Source organism: Triturus cristatus, chromosome 2_1 (genome assembly GCF_964204655.1).
Source record: "Triturus cristatus chromosome 2_1, aTriCri1.1, whole genome shotgun sequence".
In the NCBI taxonomy this organism is placed as follows: domain Eukaryota; kingdom Metazoa; phylum Chordata; class Amphibia; order Caudata; family Salamandridae; genus Triturus; species Triturus cristatus.
In genome coordinates, this window is record NC_140581.1 from 491,829,742 (window position 1) to 491,852,112 (window position 22,371).

Sequence of the window (22,371 nt, forward strand, 5' to 3'; positions counted from 1 at the left end):
CCACCTCCAGTACCACCTATGAGGACTCCAACGCTGCCTGTGTCTCTCTTTACGGTGGCACCACATCCTCCGGTGACACCTATGGGTCCTTCACCCCCACTTCCTCTTCAGCCTCCAGAAGAGAAGTAGGTCCCGCTAGAAATGGGATTTCTGGTTGGCTAAGTTTTGCACCCAAGCCAGGCAGAAACCATCACTCTAGTCAGGACATGGGAGTTACACTCCTAAAATAACCCCTGCTCACCCCCTTGGTAGCTTGGCACGAGCAGTCAGGCTTATCTTAGAGGGAGTGTGTAAAGCATTTGCACAAAACCAACAGTAATACAATGTAAGCACTACAAACGGACACCACACCAGTTTTAGAAAAATATCCAATATTTGTATATAAACAAGACCAAATACGATAAATATACACCATTCAGTACTTCAGAAATAGTTACTTCTCAAAATGTCTTTAAGTTGCAAAATACGTTGAAAAATACAGTTCGTACGAGTCGGTAGCTCGGTCAGAGCCTACCGCGATGCTGAAAACAACAGTCTCGCAGTTCCCGCTGACCGCGTCGGTACGGGCCAGCAACAGCGGGACAGATTCGTTCACAGTACCTTTCTTAGTGCGGCTCACACAGGTGTGCGAGTCGGTCTTGGCATCCGTCGTGGTTGCGATGCAAAATGGAAGTGGTGCAAGGTGTGGTGTCCCACGATACGGTGCGAGCAGCGGCTCGGTGACGATCGTGCAGATGGCGTCGGTGAGACCAAGGCTTGCGGTGCAAGGCGAGTCGGTGCTCGATGCGGTGCTGGCAGGTTGCGGTGCAGGTGACGGAGCCGGTTGTGGCGTACGTCGCTGTCACGGTGCAAGGTGGAAGCGGTGCAAGATGTGGTGTCCCTCGATGTGGTGAGAGCAGCGGCTCGGTGACGATCGTGTAGACGGCGTCGGTGAGACCAAGGCTTGCGGTGCAGGGCGAGACGGTGCTCGATGCGGTGCGGGCAAGTTGCGATGCGAGTGACAGAGCCGGTTGGCGGGAATTGGCGCTGGCCGAGCCAGGCAGCTGTGTGTGACGAGTCGGTCACGGGAGCCAGCAGCGACCGTGTCGGTGAGCCCAGGCCAGCGAAGTGAAGCAAGGCGATGCAGGTTGCGGTGTCTCTCAATGTGGTGCAGGCAGTGGCTCGGTGACGGAGTCGGTGAGACCAAGGCTTGTGGTGCAGGGGGAGTCGGTGGGGCCTGCGGTGCCTTCAGGACACAAGGCCAGTGACGGAGTCGGTGACGGAGTTGATTGCGGTTCCCTCTTCTCTGTGGCAACTGAAACAGCAGTTCCAGGAGCGGTACCCAGAGGTTGGTGAAGTCTTTGCAGTCCCTGAGACTTCTTAACAGGAGGCCAGCTCAGTTCAGGCCCTTGGAGATACTCAACACAAGTAGAGAAAGTTCAGTCCAGTCCTTTCACTGCCCAAGGCAGAAGCAGCAGCTGCAGGCTAACCCAACAAAGCAACAACACAGCAAAGGGGCAGTACTCCTCCTGGCAGCTCTTAGTCTTGGCAGGTTCCTTGATTTCCAGCGAGATCTACATTTTTGGGATCAGGGACCCACTACTTATACCCCAAAATCCTTTGCCCTCTGAGGGCAGAGGGGCCTTTGCCTAGTCCAAACCAGTTCTGGTCAGTCCTGGAGCACTTTGTTTACATTGACTCCTCCTTTCCTTTCAGAGTACAGGGCAGAGACATCAGACGCACCACAGGGGGTGGAGCCGGCACTGTGGGGGGCAGGCACAGTCCTATTCAGTTCCCAGGTGCAACTTCTCCCTCCCATCTAGATGCAGATCTCTCTATTCACCACTGGGCGGACTCACCCTGTCTCCTGGAATTCCCCAGCCCTGTCACTCAAACTCCAGACAGGGAATACACAACCTAGCAGAGGCAGGTTTGGACAGTTAGACAAGAAAATACCTACTTTCTAAAAGTGGTATTTTCAAACACAGAATATTAAAACCAACTTTACTAAACGATGTAGTTTATCATTCTGAGTTCAGGCATACTAAATTCGAATTTCTACCATGTTCCCTGAGTCAGTTAGGATTATAAGATGTAGTAATCAAATGGAGAACAGGTAGCCTTGCAATAGTGAAAAACGAAAATGGCTGTAATTCACTATTAGGACATGCCACACACACCAGGGCATGTCCTACCTTTCACATACAATGCACCCTGCCCACAGGGGAACCTTGGGCCTACCTTAGGGGTGACTAACATGTAGGAAAGGGAAGGTTTAGGTTTAAGGACTTGCAAGTGTGTGCACTTGCCAAGTCAACATGTCAGGCCTTAGACACACTTTACGGGCTTTTTGCGTGGGTGGCACAATTCAGTGCTGCAGCCCACCAACAGCATTTGATTTATAGGCCCTGGCACTTGCAGTGCACTTTACTAGGGACTGAAACATAAATCAAATAGCCAATCATGGAAACACCAATCAAAACACAGTTTACGCAGAGATCATATGCACTTTAGCACTGATCAGCAGAGGTAAAGTGCCCAGAGTCCTAAAACCGACACACACAGGTCAAGAAAAAATAGGAGGAAAAAGCAAAAAGTTTAGGGATAACCCTGCAAAAAGGGCCATTTCCAACAGGTCCCAAAGGGAGGCTCACTTCCTCTTAGAAGAGGATCTATACCAGAGGGAATAAGTTGAGGCGCAATGCTAGGACACCATCCATCTTTTTGTATCGGATTCAGACCAGGGTCTCCAGGGGGGGAAGTATGTGCAAGGTGCGCTTAGGCTCATAACTCAAAATGCCTACAGCTACCCCAGTAATATAACTGTCCAGTCCAATACTTTCTATTCTGCAAGCAAACACACCACTCTAAATAAGTCACACAGAATGCTTGTCAAGGCTAGCACCCTAGCACTGATCTGGGACATACCCCCTCCCCCGCAGGTCCTCCCACCCCGTGGATTTGTGGCAACACAACTGCAAATATAACATTTGCAAAGAGGTTCTAAAAATAAAAAGCACTAGAGAAAAATAAACTACGTTTTTAGTCCTCGAACAACACAAAAGATATGTAATCCTGAAACAAATGCATAAAATATGCACTAAAAAAAAGACAACGGGTTTGGATTTTGTTACCATACACGCACAGACATACTACATTCAAGCATATATTTATGTAGAGACAGATACATGCACATTTGCTGAAAGAGATATACCTAAGCTACAACCACGAGCAAAGAGAAATACAAACCTACAATCACCCACATATTCACCAGATCAAAGGAAACCATGTGCACTGAACTACCACCAAAAATACGCCTAAACTATCTCACCTACATGCACCCACGTGCAAATGATACTAGATAAGCAGTTACACAAACCAAGAAACAGGGGTTTACACACAGAGGCATAAACAGTATCACTTAATACATATACAGCCAGGCAAACAAGCAGGTGTACACACAGACAAGAGTCAGATATTGAGACTAAGATACAATGGATACTTAATTTCTGAGGTGATTCATGCTCTAAAGTAATTAAATATTGATTTTCTTTGATCACCAAGGCAAATTTAATATGGAAACGTGAATTCATCTTTATGCTTCAAGTTGGTAAAATCATCTTTTCTGTGTGATGAAAGACTTCAGTCGCCATATTGGATCCTCTTTTTAACTATAGACTAGAAGCGAGGGAGCTTTGTCACGGCCTACTGGCTGAGGACCCTCAGGCAAGTTCACGGAGCGCAGCTGAAGGGAGTAACCCCACGAGTTCCGAAGAGGAGTAGGATTAGCTGATTGGGTGATAGGGTGGGACTCGGATGGGGGTATTTGCGGGTCACCTGTTCGCTGCAGTTGTAACCACTATGATGTATTTATCTGCTACTTTTATCTGCTTGCTTCGAATACACAACTGTATTAAGTTTTTATACAAAATGTATAAATAAAGTTAATTTAAAAAAAAAAATAATAGACTAGAAGCAACAAATAATATAGTTTCCCTGCCAACTCCATGCTTGGCCTTTTTGGTAGGTCAGGGTTAAAAGTTAAAGTTACCATCATTGCTTTAGTCTTACACACAAAAACATTGATAATATTTCAGAATATATTGAAAAAATAAAAGAATATATTCTAAAATGTGTTTCATACAGGTTATATCATCTATTACAATTTTTGTTCCATACAATTTAGCAATCAATTTCTCTTGTTTATCTAGGAAGGCTATTAAAAATTATGTTTTGATGTGAAATTCCATAAGTGTCTGCGAAGTTGTTTTACCATCTTAATATCAGAGGCTTATAAACTGGGTATCTATATAACACATGCTCAACAGTCTCCATTGTGATTTTTTTCATGTAAATGAAGTCTTTTAGAAAGGGATATGCAAGCACTTTTCAATTATCATGCTCCTAACTAATATGTTTACAATTGCCTTTCAGCTTTTGATTTACCAAATTCTAGTCATGTTTTCCATGCCAAATTCTTTGCTCACATACCATTCATACAACAGGCTGCTTAGCAGGTTTCCATTCCCATGCATTCTTTACAACATTACACATGCCTACCTCAAATAATTTGTACAAAAGGCCATAATCCTCTCTACCTTATTCTAAATCGAAACACATAGTTAACTCTAGTAAACAATGTTTATGTCTCCTTTATCACATTTAAATCTGAATGTCCCCATCAAATCCACAAAGGATCCTCTCAATATTAGTCTAGGTATCAATTACACCACTCACTGTTTCAGAATTTAAATCCACAAAAGTCATTAGTGAACTTTGAGGACTTTTGTGCTTGAGTTTTCTGGTATAAGGCCCACTTGAGATCGATTGAGAATGTTCTACACAAACAGGAGTGCCACTGCACTAGTATTAAAATCTAAAATACATGTAAACTGCTGTAAAGTCGTCTGAATATTTTTTACTTTAAAAAGTCTGTTTGGTATGATCATGGATACGTAGCATTACAATTCAGTACCTGAATCTGCATGTGACTAACATGGCACATTTGGAGTGGCCACATTACTTCACATACATTAAACAACAAGTAGGGAGTCATAGCCCTTCCGTTAACCACCTATAGTTATCTGCATCAGGTCAACTGCATGAAGTGGAGCAAAGTATGCAACTCTCAGAATGCACCAATGTGTCATATAACAAGGGGGGGCATACTATTAAGCTTATATAGAGCATTGTATATTGGCGTTTGCATGCATCAGTTGTACCAATGCTATTTGATTTACACGAAATACATCTCGTTCATAATGCTGACAATTTTATTTAATTTTCCACATTTGAAAAGCGGTTCCTATTGCCATTTTGTAACTTAGTTGCCCCACACAATGTGATTTTTTGTCCTGCTGTCTATTGAAATGTAATTACAATTCTAGTATTTCATTGAAGATTTGCAAATTGACCCAAGTGGCCATTATCAGCTGCTGAACCACATTGAAACCGATGACCTTTTAGTCAGTGCACGAATACCGAAATTCATATGCTATCACAGCTAATGCCCAATAATTCGCTTTTTTGTCACAATAGGGTTTGTATCTACCAGCACTGACAGTAAAGAATACAAATGCTACAATAACCTGGAAAAGAGCTGAACTACTATGCTTAAGTGTGACACTTGAATACATTTTCCTCAGACAATTTCAAACTAGTAATTCCGAAATTGGCCTAGAGTGACAGTATATGACCATGTTGGCAATGGGAAGAAAGACATAGAAATGAATGACTTTTGTTTTCTAATGGTCTTAATTGGAAAATAACATCTACATTTGCCAATCAAATTTCTCACCGATACACAGTTCGAATATTAGACAACACTCTTGACATTAAAGAATAGTATTAAGGTAAGGACATCCAACTACAGATAACCATGTATAACATGTTGACTCGATTGGAGAATGTTTTTGCAATATAATATGCAACCATTAATATCCATCACTTAAATCATACATGAAGTACCATATTGTGATTTAAAGTACTCATTTCTAATTACGGTGCAGTAAGCTAAAACCATTAAAACATACACACCTTTCTCGAATAAATTCTGATAACTCCTTTGTTATTATCTGTCCATGCTTCATGTTGTGATAGAGGACATCAAAACCAGTGTTCTTTTCTCCCTGGATAAAGTAAAAATTTGACACAGTTACCGTTTTCCACATTAGAAATGTCAAACCAGTCTAAATCAAAACTGGTACAGTAAAACGAAAATAAAATGAATGTTGCGAAATATAAAATGCAAGCGATATCAGAAACCATCAACAGAACATACAGACCAATGTCTCTAGTGCAAACTATTCATCCAAAACCACATCATAGAAAACTGACTGAGTTTATGTTTGTTGCAGGAGGTGGCTGACTTTTGATTGACCTATTTTTTCTTATAAAGGAGATTCACACATAGTCCCGCTTATCAAAAGATATTACGTTCTCATAACAAAGGAGCGGGATAACTTCCTATTTGATGTTGGCTATAGAGCAAAAAGGTTAAAAGCTGTTTCTCCCAATACGTGCAGAGTTTAGAGGAACAGAGTTATTCTGTATGCGAGCCCACTTAACTCTCCTTCAATAACAATATAAGTTACTAATTTCTTCCACTCTGTTTCTGTTGGAGAAACAGGACAATTTATTTCTCAAAATTATGATTTTCCACAACTTGATAGAGAAACACAGGCCATATAGTTGAAACAATCTATGCAATTTACCAAATCATACAAGATGATTCAAATCAGCAATTCAAACTTTACCTTGTACATGAGCTTGATGAAGCAATTAAACTGCTGAATCCCTACTTGACATGCAAAACCAAACATTTACAACTTTTAAAAAGAAAACGACAAACATGAACAATTAGTGCTTATTTTACGTTAAAGAGTTTGGAGAAATAGGTCTAAAGAGCTTAGTTACTGCATCGTAAAAGCGTGCAGAGTTGACTGGACAGAAATTGTTCGTTTGAATAACAGATTTGTGTTTACTAAAATTCCATGGTTTTCTCTTGTTTTTTTTTTAAAACAATTTTATTGATTTTATAATAGAGGACAACGCCCAAATACAGTCATGTTAATCACTGGAAACCGTGCATAGTAAATGCCTGAGATGTTAACCAATACATCATATTCGTAGAAGATATGTCTGTACAATTTACCAGGAATAAAGATGTAGCCATATATTAAACAGTGCAAATAGTAGGCAATGTTGGATAAACACAAAGCATTCCATGGTTTTCTCTTAACATGATATAGAAATGTGACAGTGATGACTCATATGCGTGGGAGTTTCGCTAACTAGTTTCCTTTGAATAATGAGATATATATATGAAGAATTAACAGAATTAAATGTAATCTAGATAACTTTGTGAAAGATTTTTAAAAGGTTGTCTTAATACTATTCTTGCTTATGTCAAAATATGCACCAAATGTAACAAAATAAAATTGGTGCTGCACTTATGCACTACATAATAATGACCAGAAACGCTCACAGTATGATGTACTAATGTAGTGTGCCTAAAATGAAATTTGTTTTTAAGATTTTTAGATAGGTTACATGTTGGTACTTTCAAAATGCAGTAGTACGTTTCAGTTACACATATCATTTGCAATGGGACTGACTTGCTTCAAGCATATGTGTATACACCGCAAATCACCTTTAAATGTCAATATTCATAATGAAAATACATATTTGAATGCCTATATTCTTGCTACGATGAGCTTAAATTCAAATAGGCTCCTCTGCTTATTCATGCATATTTTTACTTGGGAGAATATGAACAAATGTTACTTACCTGTAAACTGTTGTTCTCCAGTATTGGTGTCTTTCATAGATTCACATGCTTGAATATTCCCCGTCGTCGAAGTGGGAGTCCCACGGTATATAAAAAGCAATAAGTGTCATGTATATACATAAACATACATAACCACATAGTAGCATATACATAACCAAATAAACTTTATATACAATTCAGAAATAACATATCAAGTGAGAATACCATAGGATAGTATTGACACATAGGAAAGCATTGAGAAAAAGAATCACTTTACTGACATCATTGTCGTTTTATAGTCCAAACTCCAGCCAATCAGGCGCAAGCACCCTCTAGAACCTTCTCCTCAGAGGCTCAGGCCCTCAGATTTTCGTAGCACGAGAGTGACAAAAGAGCCAAAAGAGGAGAAGAGAGCCTCTGAGGGGAGGAGGGTGGGTCGCATGTGAATCTATGAAAGACACCAATACTGGAGAACCACAGTTTACAGGTAAGTAACATTTGTTCTTCTCCAGTATTTGGGGTGTCTTTCATAGATTCACATGCTTGAATAGAATAGTGAGCAGTAAGCAGCAGCCGTCTGACAAGGCCGTAATAATATTGCATGAAATACAATGACAATGTATTTAATACACAATTAAGAATTCCCAAGGAGGAGGGAAGTAGCAGAGGCTCACCTTATTTAAACAGATTCCGTAGAACTGCTTGTCTGACAGCCGTGTCCGCTTCATTAATCGATTCCAGGCAGTAGTGCTTCGTGAACGTGTGCCTGCTGGACCACGTAGCTGCCCGGCAAATCTGATGGATGGGTACACCAGCGAAGAGGGCAGTGGAAGAGGACATGGCTCTCGTTGAATGAGCCCTTACTCCAGAAGAAAGAGGCTTGCCAGCCCTTTGATGGCAAAAGGAGATTGCTGAAGAAACCCAACGGGCAATCGTGGGCTTGGTAACCGACTGTCCTTTACAAGAGCGCCCGTAGGCCACAAACAGCTGATCCGACTTGTGAAAGGATTGTGTTCTGCTATTGTAAAACTTAAAACATCTCTTTAAGTCCAGAGAGTGTAAACTCTGCTCCGCCGGAGACTGCGGATGCGGGAAAAAGGTTTTTAAGATTACTGGTTCATTGAGATGGAAATCGGATGGCACTTTAGGCATGAAAGCCGGATTAGTGCGGAGAATAACGCAGTCGGATCTGAATTGAAGAAACGGAGGTTGTATTGTAAAGGCGTGAATGTCACGGACTCTGCGGGAGGGAGTCAGAGCAAGGAGGAGGGCCACCTTCCAAGTAAAGAATTTGAAATCCGCCAAGTGGATTGGCTCAAAGGGCGCCTTCATGAGCTGAGCCAATACGATGTTTAGACGCCACGTGGGTGGAGGACGCCGAATGGGCGGGAACATTCGGAAGAGACCCTTGAAAAATTGCTGTATTACTCTAGATGAATAGAGAGAGGACGAGCTATCCTGCCGAAAGCGAGATATTGTCGCTAGAAAGACCTTTAAGGTAGAGTGTGACAGTCCAGACTGCGCTAACTGCAGGAAGGACGGCAGAATGTGTTCAGGGGAGGCGTGCACTGGATGTATGTGAACGGACGCACACCAAAGACAAAATCGCTTCCACTTTAGCTTATAAGTTTTCACTGTGGAGGGCGCCCTTGCCTTAGCTAACACCTCCCTGCAGGCTGGTGGAATGTTCAAATGAGCAAATTCAAGGTGCTCAGGTTCCAAGCTGACAAGCTGAGTGAACTGGGATTCGGATGGCATATCCGTCCGTCGTTCATTGTTAGAAGGTCCGGCCTCGGGAGAAGGCGGATGGGTTCGCATTGGGAGAGGAGCAGCAAATCCGAGAACCATGCCTGCCGAGGCCACCGTGGAGCTATGAGGAGCATCTGGCACGGTTGTTGCCGCATCTTCCGCAACACTCGAGGAATCAGAGGGATCGGCGGAAAAGCGTACGCAAATATCCTGTACCAATTTATCGAAAGGGCATTTCCGCACGACCCTTTGTGGGGAAACCAGCTTGCGTTGGACTGGCATTTGGTATTCTGAGGGGTTGCAAAAAGGTCGATAGTCGGGCGACCCCAAAGGCCGAAGACGAAGTCTAGAGTCGGCTGATGCAATTCCCACTCGTGGGTCGATGACGTTGACCGACTGAGTGCATCCGCCAGAATATTGGAAATGCCGGGCAGATGGACTGCCTGGAGCGTAATCCGATGGACTATGGCCCAACTCCAAATCCTCTGAGCTAGACGGGATGTATGAGGGTTCATGCTTGAGTAATGCGCTTACTGCAGAAGAGTTGAAGTTGTTATCGGACCCAGCATGAACTAAGATCCCATAATATACACCTATGGGTTTTCTCAGCGTGGCATATGCTGAGTAAGTGGTCTGCGGTGTTTCAAAGGTACTGTTCGTGAGATGTCATCAGCAGTACCACAAAGTGAAGGGAATTCTTTGTGTGAGTGAGAGTTACAGTTGTTACAATAGGTTTCCCATGCACTGAAAATAATTGTATCGACTTGAGTGAGAATGCGCTGGTCAAGGTTTCACTTGGAGTCTATGGGAAATTAAAGTGGATTATTGAAGGTTAGATTTCTTGTGTGAAAGGATCGGTTCTTTCTTTTATGGAACAGACAGAGTAATTGAAATAATCTTGCGCTGTTTGAATATTGTTTAGAGAAAACGTGGTAGAACGCTGCGCTGTGATAGGGTGACTAAGTCACTGTGTGTCGCACTGGTATGGATTGTACAGGAACTAAACAAGGAAGTGCAGAGGGATTCGACTGAAGAGAATTATATGTAAAGGAAAAACTTTAAATTCAGGGAACAATGAACATTCTAAGAAACTTAAAAAGTTTAATGCAAGTGGATGCACCAATACCTACACGAGGAGGTGTACTCATTCCACGAGGGTACCCCAGCATTATACATGACCCACGAAAGAGGATATCACATGTATATATGGCATGAGAATTGGATGAAGTAGACCGAGAATGATGGACCATTACCTTTCCCACAATATGGATCATTTAACATTCGAATCCTTGAGAATTTGAGAAGACAATTATACGAGATTTGGCCGTCTCCTAAACCCATGCAGTTTGAGGTGCTCAGCGAATAGGAGAATATAGCTCATCAAAAAGATAAACAGAAATGTCAGGGGAGGTACAAGTATACCTTGAACCGATATGTTGAGGTTTGGTGGGATGCTCAACAAAGAGCTTGGAGAACAGTTATAGCCGAGGGCAACTACAATATATCTCTTGCTAGTAGCAGAAAAGGAAAAAGGAGGGAAGCGTAAGGAAAAGAGAAAACATCTAGAAAAACCCAAAACACTAGTTCCAGCTGGAGATAGTGATAATGAAGACGAATCATAGAGTTTAACTAACTTTTATTCTGGGATAATTTCAGCTGCATCTGCAGAACCTATAGATTCAGTTCCACACACAACTTTCACACTAGTGGGTGGTAATGCAGAGACACCTGATGTGAAAAATCAGACTGGTTTAAATGCCCCTGATACTTTGACTGTTCCAGTAACTAAAGGTCCTGTTTTTCCCTAGTACTAATCTTGGAATAGGGGAAAGAAATTACATACATTGGCTGTCCCTACTGGAATAAATGGTTCAGACTTTACTTCTTGCGATGTGAGATCGAGACAGCCTACACAGGTACCTTTAGTTCCAACCCCAGCTGACCCTCTTCGTAGGAGCCAGTAATGTATCGAGTCTACGTTCCGCTCGAATTCTTCAAGTGGACGGGCAGGACAGAGTTAGACTTTAAGTGCCTGAAAATGGTATGACGACTCCACCCCAGGCAACACAGAGCACTACGGGACATACTCTCCTGCTGGGAACGCCAGATTCTGACGAGTCCCTTTACACTATACTCCAATTGCAAGAACAGAAGGTCAAGATGAGAATTTGTTAGGAAACACTGCAGAAATACAAACTGGTCCTGCTTCTCAAGAAATTGATGACTGGCTTAAGAGTATAACAAATTCTGCAAATTACAAGTGTGGGAGCAAAAGGGACAAACTTTAGGGAAACGAAAAAGGACAAGTCCCTTGATGTTGCTAGGCTCAAGGAGGAATTAGAGGAAATTATTATCGGAGCCATAAGCCCTGCTAGGATAGTTACACATCAGGATGATGAATTTCTGTTCGTATGTTGAGATATTACTAGACGTGCTCGAAAAACACATGTAAAGTTATCTGAAGGTGCACAATAATATGGAGTAGATATACAGCAATCAAAAACATTGCAAAATACCTACAGACTAGATTTTTGTGACAAGGACATTGAACATGAGACCCTCAGGAATAAGATTACAGATTAAAGAATAACTGGCTCTGCTCAGGAAATGGGGAGAACTAGAGAAATGGAAAGGTCGAACGGCCAAAAAGAAAAACTAAAAGGGTTACCATGCAAATGTTTACGGTCATCGAGAACGATGGGCACGAGGGAGTGAGGATGCTTCCTATGAGAAAGGTCCCTGGAGGAGATTATGTTCATGTCTCCTGGGCCAGACCAGACATTTTGCCCTTTACAAATGATTTCCCCCGAAATTGAGTGAAAACCCTGTTGAATGGAATAAACAAGTTGGACGGATTGTGAAGGCTTCAAAGGTCTTGCTGGAGGATATAGATACTTTGTTTGACATTGTAGTCCCGAGTGGTTTGTGGGCAGAATGTAAAAAGGCTGCCGATTGGCCTGAAACAGAACCAGCTAGGAATGCTCATACAGGTGCACCTATTTTTGAGAACAGTGGTCCCTAGAGAAACAACAGTAGAAACGGGGGAATAAATATAGACCCAGTCAGTACTATATTTGTATAACATGTCCAGTCGGACAGAGGTCAGATATTTAAGATTTTAGATTCAAATAGGAACAATACAGACAAACAATTTTGTAAGTGGGACACAAGCCTGCATTCTACTAAACCGGGAAGGACAAACAATGGAAACAATGGAAAACACACAAGGCTCAGGCAAGGCTGTAGGTTTGTTGAACATACAATTTTTCATTGTAACAAACAAACCTACAGCCTGATATTAAATATCTGACCTCTGTCCTTTCTACTGTTGTTACTCTAGGGACCACTGTCCTCAAAAATAGCTTAATTCCTATGGTCCCTGGTAGACCTTACTTAGGTTCTCTTGTTTCTTCTCAATACATACAGGTGCACCATCATCTGAGGTGATGGAGAAATATAACCAAGCCATCACATATTTGAAAGAGAAAATTTCCGCCAAAGAAACTGATTGGGTAACAATTGGCAGGACAACCCAGGAGCTGAAAGATACAGTTGCTTATTACGAAAGAATCTTGCAGGAATTCAATCAGTATAGTGGGATGGAGAATGTGTCTGAAAAAGGTATGGGACATTTTGTCCAACGGTTTGTGAATGGATTGAGGCCTGAAATTAGCGGCATAATTCAGCAGCATCCGATTTGCTGGCAAAGTAAACCCATAGTTGAAATACTTTGTTATGCAAAATATTGTGGAGACGAGATGGATTCGAAACATAAGAAGTTTGAGGAGAAGCTAATGACTGCTAAGACGAAAGCGGTGCAGAAAGGTCAGGGTGGAACAGGTGTTGATCTCATGTTCATTATACAAGGAGATTATCAGCAACCCCCAAGAATGTGAGGAGTGAGCGGAGGACAACAGCAGGGCATGCAGCCCCAGGGTAGAGGTCAAGGTGCGTCAATAGATGTTTTGAAAAGGACCAATCCCTGTCATATTTGCGGCAAGTTGGGGCATTGGAAGCATGAATATCGATTTAATCAAGGAAGTGATAAACAGGTACAGAATGTTGGTAATGCATAATCAGAGGCAGATGGCATGGTACAGACTCAGCAGGTTTACAAACAAAGGAATCAAAATAAAATTGTACCCCAAGCCCAGTTGCCTCAAATGAATGGGCAGGTTCAAAAACACAATTCCAATAAAGAGTTTCACATTGATGTAGGATTGAATGCAAATCAGACTGTCCCAGCAATACTCTTTGATTCAGTTGGATGACACAGACTCAGGCCTGTCACAATGACTGTGCCTGAAAGGGGAGGAGGAATGCGTGCTTAGCACATCCTTAGAGATAGACCAGAGTGGTCCCTATGTGGAGGGCAAGGTGAATGGGACTCCAATCTCATTTTGTGTTGACACTGGTGCTATTCAATCCACTGTAAGAACAGAGGACGTTCCAAACCTACCCCTCTTGGGAGAAAGAATCCTAGTTGTAGGAGTTGCAAATTGATTGATGTCAAAAGGAATCGAGTTCCATACAAATGAGGAGGATGTTGTTTTTAAATTGGCTAAACAAAAATCAGAAAGCGCAGAATTGTTTCCCTTGTTGACAAGAGATTGCCTACCTTTGCAAGTGAGAGACACCGTATTTCCAGAGGTTTGGTATTTTAAGGTCAAATATATCGGTTAGATCAAAGGTGTAACTCCAGTAAAAATGTATGTTAAGTCCAATGCTGAATTTCCACAAATCTTGCAGTACAATTTAAGTCCAGAAACCATTGCAGTGATAGCTCCTTTGATTGATTCAATGATTGAGCAAGGAATCCTGAAAGAAAGAAATGGGGAGTTCATGTAATTCTCTTATCATGGGTTTGTAGAAACCCAAGGGTAAATACCGTATTGTTCTGGATTTGCGAACAATTCATGGGCACTATCAATACCAGGACAGATGCATGGTACTGCACGCAGACCTGTAGCATACCACTCAGCAACTCTTGATCCTGCTGCTAGACATTGCATGGATGTCTGAAATCTGTTGCAGCAACATGTGTGAGTTTGGAGCAGATGGAAAGCATTGTGATGGGACATCCACTTTAGGTGTAAGTGCCCCACTCTGTTGAGGTCTTGCTTACTCGTACTCGAACGCAACACCTCACAGCCAGCTGCATCACCAGGTATGAGCAGATCATACTGGGAACAGAAAATGTGACTCCGATTAGATGCACAAGTTTGAATACAGCAACTTTAATGTCCCTTCCTGGAAATGAGGTTGTGATTGATTAGGCTGATCATGATTGTTTGAATGTGACTGAGTTGTGTACGAAGGACCGTCCTGATATTCTTGATACCCCTTTGCCTGAATCAGATCATGTGTTGTTTGTCGGTGGATCTTGTTTGCATGATGCAGAAGGGAACCTGAAAGCCTTTCTGAATTACTCTTCAGATGAAAGAATGCTCCAGTTCATTGCAGTTCTTTCCTGGAACTAGAACATCACACATAACAAAAAGTGGATAGAACTCACCCACTGCAGTTCAGAATGTAAGATGGTCACACCAAATTGTCCACTGAAATTATTACCTGAAAAACCTTTGGTGATCACGAAAATCCTGACCTTTAGTATAATTTTCTTAATCTTACACAGGTTAAGAACATTCTACTACAACCAGGGGCCCTGACTGAACAGTTATTTATCTATAATCAATGCCTCCGTTCAGATGGAACCCCAGGAATGGGATAATTTCTATCAGATATGTCTGCTCCCAACATGTCCAACGTTCCACACATGCTTGCTCATATAGATTATCAGGTATTAATGGCCATCTACTACTTACAAAGGAAAGCTTCATTCACTTAAAATTTGTCGCAAAGATATACTTATAACTTCCCTCCAGAGATATACAGGTACAAAAAGAACACTTAACATTGATTCAGTGCATTTTTCCAACTTCTTCACAAGCACTGCCCAAACTCACTGAGCAAGGTCATCCATAATCTTGATTGCACTTCTTTGCATGTGCCTTCTGGCAAGGGTGCAATATTAAAATCTAACAAATTGATTTTGTACAATAAAAATAATAAACTAGTATTACAATCTTGCTAAATCAAATTGCTGATAACTGCATAGCAAATAATAAACATGGAGTAGATACATCTCCAGATAGGATAAGCAAGATGGCCGCATGTTAGCGGAGCACCATGAACTACCGTCGACTCACTGGTGATATCGGAGCCTCAGGACCGTCGGAACCGGACCCCCTTCCCGCATCCTGATGCTCGAGGCCTGTGCGGCGTAGGAGTATTTCTTGGTGCGGTGGAGGGGTATTACTTGGTGTAGTAGAGCCTAAGATGGTGGCAGACAGCAACGAGCTGCAGTGAGCAGCCCGACCACCTAGGGTTGGGAGAAAAGGACCCTGCAGAGCAGTGCCCCCCACCCCCTTCCTGGGGGATCCAAACAAACATCTGCTGAGGACCCAGGACGCAGCCAAGTGAGCTTCAGCAGAGGCCGTGGAAGCAGCGGATTGTGCTCATGCCATATGGGAATGGCTTTTGACTTGGAGCAGTAAACCACGCCGCCCTGTTACACTCTGGAGGTAAGATAGGTGTGGCGGACAGCATGGCTGAGGTGCTCAGCCTGGGTGAAGGCGATGTCAGTGTGGTTTGCTGCCAGGGGGAGCAGAGTGACGATTGGGTGTGCCTGAAACTATGGATTTAGTGCCCCCCCCCTTTTATTGAATGGGCAGACCTAGAATGGCTGAGAAACACTCGGACCCCCACAGGAGCGGTGATGGGGGAGCGTCCTCTGAATGGTGGAGCGAACCGCAAGGCTCAAGACTGTCACTGTCAACCAACCCTGCACAATCAATCGAGCCGCACCATCTGGACATCCGAGATGCTTGTGGATCCTCCCATTCCTTGAGGCATTAGCCTTACCTTCCTGAAGTTCGTGATTGCAAGAGGGGGGGCTCCCTTTCAGCACCATGGGCTGTACCAAGGGAATCAAGGAAACAGCGATGGGAGTGCGACATGAACCTGCTGAAGCCTTGCAAGGGGAGGTAGCTTCGACCTCCGCTGATAAACTGGACTCAATACTGAATGCAGTGACTGCAACACATGAAGTCTCCATTGACTTGGGAATCCTCTGGCACGACCAGCACAACCACAGCAAACTTGTTGACAAGTTAAATATGAGTCTCTGTGGCTCTCAAGGGCACGGACATCACGATCCGCAGGACACAGTGGTGACCCTCGCCCAGTGCATAGGTTGACTGGATAAACGATCAGAGGATGCAGAGGGGCGCAGCCAGCAAAATAACATTAGAATTGTTGGGACTATCCGAGAACATGGTGGCCTTCCTCGAGGTCTAGCTCTCAATGGTGATTGTTCCTAGGAGCACCCCCCCCCACAGCTGAGTGGTGCCTGTTTACTGCATTTCTGGTATATAGACTTCATTGTAGAAAGTCTGTGAAGCCCGATTTTTCCAGCTGGAGAATGCCGACGTTGCTATCTTCCCAAATTACACGATAAGGGTCCAGCAACCAAGGGCGTACATCTTAGATATCAAGAGAGAACTGAGAGAGGCAGGTGTCCACTACATGCTCTTGTTCCCTGCATGCCTCAAAATCATAGCCGGTGACCACACGGTTTTCAATGATTTGCCCTCGGTCTGGGACCGGCTGGAGACTTGCAAGAGTGGCCCTGCCCAGGCCTCAGACCCTGAACCCTCCAAACCGAAACACCGTGCCAGAAGGAAACTCATGGTTTGCGCCCAACATAATGCCACGCGGCACAGAGCAGAGCTGCAGCACTGGGTGCAGCATCCGCATTGAGGACATCCCCGGTGCAACCACCTGAGGACCAATGCTGTACCAAGTCTTCTGCGGGTACAGATTCTGAGTTTATACCCGAGGAACTAGCCTCCAGACCTTTGATTACACTCAGGTTAGCAGACAACCTCTGACTCTGTCCCTACTTTGGGAGGAGGAGGGTTCATACCCACGTGAGGTCTTTTCTTGACAGGTTGATGCCCTCACGAGCCTGATGGGGCAGAAAATCCATTGAGGTACGGACGAGTCAGCCATGATGCAGAGACAGTCACACCCTCATAAGAAAACCTTCAAAAAGTGAAGTATCAAGGGTTTGGTTCTTACATCATGTTTTGGTTCATTGCTCTGGACAGGGAAAGGTTGCTACCGTGAGGCAATGGGAGTTGTTGCGTTGTGTTTACTCAGTATTGGTGCCCTTGCAACCAGATGTGTAACTCATACAACGAATGGGGAAGGGCAGTATAGACAGCGGGGGCAGAGAGAGGACTGACCACACAGGGACCATGTTGTTATGGAGGGGTTGCTGCAATATTCTTTCTTGATCTAGAATGTGCGGGGTATGGACTCCATAAACATATCTGAAGCACAGAAATATGGAGTGTTGCCTTACTCCAGGACACCCACCAGATAAGGGAGTTGCCTAGAACTCCAAAGGCTGGAGAGGCCTAGTCAATGCGACTGGCTAGTCCACCTTTTCCAGAGGAGCTCTGATATGGGCTCGATCAGGGGTCCTCCTAGAAGTGAAACAAATGCAGATAGATGAGGTAGGCCGATAGACTATTGTGATGGGAAGGCTCAAGGCCTTCGTGTTCTCATAGGCAGTATTTATTCCCCCATTTGGGGCAAAAGTTTGACTGACTTATCCCGGGTTCTCTCTCACACACCTAATCTTTCAATGCTCCTGGGGGCGACTAGAACTGTATAGCAGGTGTCGCTTTAGACAGAGCTCCTCCCCCCTAGCTGAACCACCAGTGGTGACAGTGGCATAGGTTTTCAGTGACTGGATTCATTACTGGATTTTAAGAGACATTTGGCTGGACCAGAACCCAATGCCAAAGCGAGAACCCTTTTTACTCACCAGTACATGAGTAGCATGTCTGACTTGATAAGGTGAGGGCTCGACTGACCTGGTTGCACCGGCGGTCAAAGCGGAGTACCTGGGGCACACCCTATCTGATCACAACCCACTGTAAGTTGCGATCCCGAGGGGTGCACCTATCCCCACCTGGAGACTTACGCCTGGCTTTCTATACAAACTCACATTTCTGGACCCCCTCCGGGAACAGATAGTGGATTACACTGAGGCGAATGAGCATACAGCTTTGCACATCAATGTCAAGTGGGATACCTTCAAGGTTGTCATACAGGGACCCAGTCTAGGTCAATCTGCAGGAGTAGCCTGCTCGCTGTGGGCAGAACGGTCTACCATAGAGGCCACCATCTGGAGCTTGGAGAACGAAATCCCAGTGTGCATGGAGGCCAAGGCAGCCCTTCGAGACGAATGCTAAAAATATTTGGGGGTATCAGAAAAGCTTTATTCCATTCATAGGAGGGATCGATCACCTTACCTTTGTGCATTCAGAGGGTGGGAGGGCAGGGAGGCTGATGGCGTTTTTGATCCGCTCGGAGGATAGGGGGTAAGACTATTGCACAAAAAGCAAGACCAAGCAAGGTGCTTCTTCACTCCCAGGTGGAGTTTCATGAAGTGTTCACTGCTTACTACGCGGTGTTGTATGAGCCTGTTGTCCCACCACAGAGGGAGGTTTAGGACCTCTACCTGGACGGGGTGACTACTGCGACTCCCAGCTGACGCCAGGGAGGCTTTGGGAGCCCCGTCTCTAAACCTGAAATCAGAGAAGCCAAAAGAGTATGGCTTACGTCAAAACGACCAGGACAGATGGCCTCCTGGCTGAAGTTGATCAAGCTTTTGCCTCACAGCTGGTACCTGTATTTTTAAATGCAGACCAGTAAATTAAATATTGTGCCATTGATAACCTGGAAACCCAAAGCAGCCATTGCATTTTTGTCGGACCTGCCACCCAGAGGGGGGTGCAAGTGTGAAGCACTGCTGCTTTTGGTACTGGGGACCGATATTGCAGCACCGCTGCAAAACCGGTCTCCAGTAACAAAACCGTCCACCAGAGCTGCATAACCAGCCCCCAGCCTCCCAGGGAAACGCCCAATGCCCACTACGGCCAGTCCGGCCCTGTTGATAACACAGGCAGTAAAATATTCACGTTTATGACTAAAGTTTTGGGGTTAGGGTAGCTATTCTATATTGTTACTGTCCACCGGTGAAAAATCCCTAATGTTCTAGCCGAGCATGGTTGCATGTGTGTACAAATGGTTATTTTTTAATAGGGCAACCGTTAAACACCGACCCACTGTTTTATTATTGAAATGAATTAACCTCGGCGGGATGTGGCCAGGAAGTTGATCCACATGGCACCTGCTAAGTGACATACAGCTCGAGTACACCAGCCGCAAATGCACTGCAACTCTGCCCGATCTGGTGTTGAGCTGCATACTTAAGATGGCGGCCGGGCCCTCCGTGCTGTGAAAGCTTCTCTTGGCTCTCACTGAGGAAGAGCATGGCCCTTGAGACTCCGCCTGAACGCGGCCGGCCTGAGCAGTGCCCCACAAAACCTAGCATACAGCCACCCAGGGGCATCCACCGGAGCGGGACGGAATTGACACCGCATTCCGTGTCCAACAGACATTTCCCCCTCTCCTTTACCCCCACAGAAGGCCTACCAGGTGCCCTTTGTGGGACCGAGGGCTTCAAGGGAAACAAAGAAAGCGGTAAATAATGTGGTGACAGATACAGGTGTTAACATGCAGCCTATTACTACCCTGAGCCACGCATCCATGGGGGTTGCTCGAACCGCCTGCCAAGAGTGCCTACCTGAAGCTTTAATTGAACAGGAACATGACCCTGTATTGAGTGGCTGGACCTTCCAATGACTTCCAGTTTCTACTCTGCCGCCAATTGAAAATGGCCAAGATAAGCAGGGGCCTGATGGTGAGCTACACCCTCCGGTTCTCGTCTCCAGGTGTCAGAGCACAGCGGGTGGAGGAGGCTCAACCCTTTTCTCTATAAGCCCTGAGCCCTCCTCCATTGGGAGTCTCAGTTACTACTCCCCCCAGGGAAGAGACAGGCACACACAGTACTCCACGCCACACAGCCTGTCCAAACCTAAGATTTGGTGAAGGATAAAGGCCTGAAGAAGTTCCAAACTCACTGTCTTAAGAAGTAAGCATTTCGGAGCACAGGGGAGATAAAAGGACAGGGTAACATGGCAGAGACAGAGTTGGCAACTGGGAAGGGGAAAAAGGCCCCACCCTTAAGGAACTGCTACAATCCATTCAGGCCTCTAGGGCAGCATTAGAAACAAAAATAGACATAGTGGTGGTGGATGTCATGCAAATCAGGGCAGATATGGGGGAAATTGCAGACCCAGACAGCTCCTCACCAAAGCTGAAGATGTTGAGGGTGAATCCCGTCACAAAAATGTTCGCATTGTGAGAATACCTGAAAAAACAGAAGGAACCGATGTCGAGAAATTCGTTGAGGAGTGCTTTCCCACTGAGATGAATACCAAAGACGCAACACCATGCTACCATACTCTGGATTCATTACAGGTTCTGAAGTGGACACACTAGTCAAGAAATCGCTCCCATTAATGGTACAGAGTGGGGGAACAGAAGGCGATCGGTTCCTGGTATTTTCCACCAGGACTCCAGACGGAGATGCTCTGGAAGGTCCGGGACTGGCTGACACAGATTGCACCGGCTATCAGGATAGAGGGAGGGAACCAGAACCTAAACCTGGTATTGGATTTGGACTTAAGACAGGCTTACGCGAGGCCAGAGACCTCTGGGTGAAGAAACACAGTTAAGAACATTTGTAGATGCTATGGGAATTCAAGATATCTGGCACAAGCTTTACCCTACTGACTGACATTACTCGTAAGCAGCAGATGCAGCAGCCTCCATGCCTAGGCTTGACTAAATCCTGGTCTCCCAGACACATTGAGGGCAATATCATGATACACACTACTTGCCCAGGGTTATTTCAGATCACTCCCCAATATAAACTTGCCTTGGGGAGAGGCCTGGAGGGGTGGGGCGTGGGGTAAGGGAGACCTGAAGGCCGGACTCCTTGGAACTACAAGACTGGGTTACCAGGAAGATCCTGATGACCACTAAAGAGCTCTACTTTAAGGAAACTACAGGTTCAGTGCACTCTGACGTCACCACATGGGAGGCATATAAGACCATTCTGAGGGGCAGTCTAATATCTCACTATACAGAGAAAAAACAGGAGAAACAAAGACAGAAGACCTCGCTTGAAATACAACTGACAAAATATGAGGCAGACTGTGAGCGGTGGCCCTCTTCCGACCTTTCACATGTGTTGCCCTCGTCAGGGAAGAGTACCGCAGCCTTGTGGAAGAGGAATCAATGGCCCAATATTGTTACAAACACCAAAGACTACATGAAGTGGGTAACAAAAGGTGGAAAACAGATTCCAGGGCTTGCACACTGGGAAGAAGGTGGATACATTATTTTATAGATAGGCCGGGGATACCACGACATATGGCGGACGATACTGCAAAGACAGGTGCGGCTCACCTAGAAGACCTCTATAGCCCTGGAAGGGACAGCCACATTGCGGACCTTCTGGGTTTGTAGCTGACCTTCCCACCCAACACTGGAATCCACTGACTCAGAGGCCCTGGATAGGGAGTCACAAATAGATGATACAAGAGGCTATTTAGCAACTCTGGCAAGAAGATATTTTGGGCCCAATGGCTTTATTCCCCTGCAGTTGTACAGATGTGCAAGCTGTATTGTGATTAAGCCAATACGTCATATGTTGTATGCAGCCAGGAGGGAGGGTGCCTTACCCCTGGATCTGAGAACTGCCACCATCGCCCTGTTCACAAGCAGGACAAACCCAGAAACCATTGCAATTCTTATAGACCAATCATTCTACTCAGTTCGGAAGTAAAAAAACTAGCGAAGATCCTCGCCGACGCAGGTGATCGACATAT

At 44.7% G+C, this 22,371-nt stretch overlaps 1 protein-coding gene across 3 annotated transcripts in view; it reads right to left on the bottom strand.

The window, feature by feature from the left end:
* FCHO2 (FCH and mu domain containing endocytic adaptor 2) overlaps nucleotides 1-22,371 on the bottom strand; it is a 1,031,922-nt gene that overhangs the window by 908,440 nt on the left and 101,111 nt on the right. For all 3 annotated transcript variants that reach the window (XM_085632343.1, XM_085632342.1, XM_085632344.1), the window contains one exon: nucleotides 6,016-6,107. In XM_085632343.1, coding sequence (XP_085488469.1) covers nucleotides 6,016-6,107 — 92 coding nt within the window. The remainder of the gene's footprint in view (nucleotides 1-6,015; nucleotides 6,108-22,371) is intronic.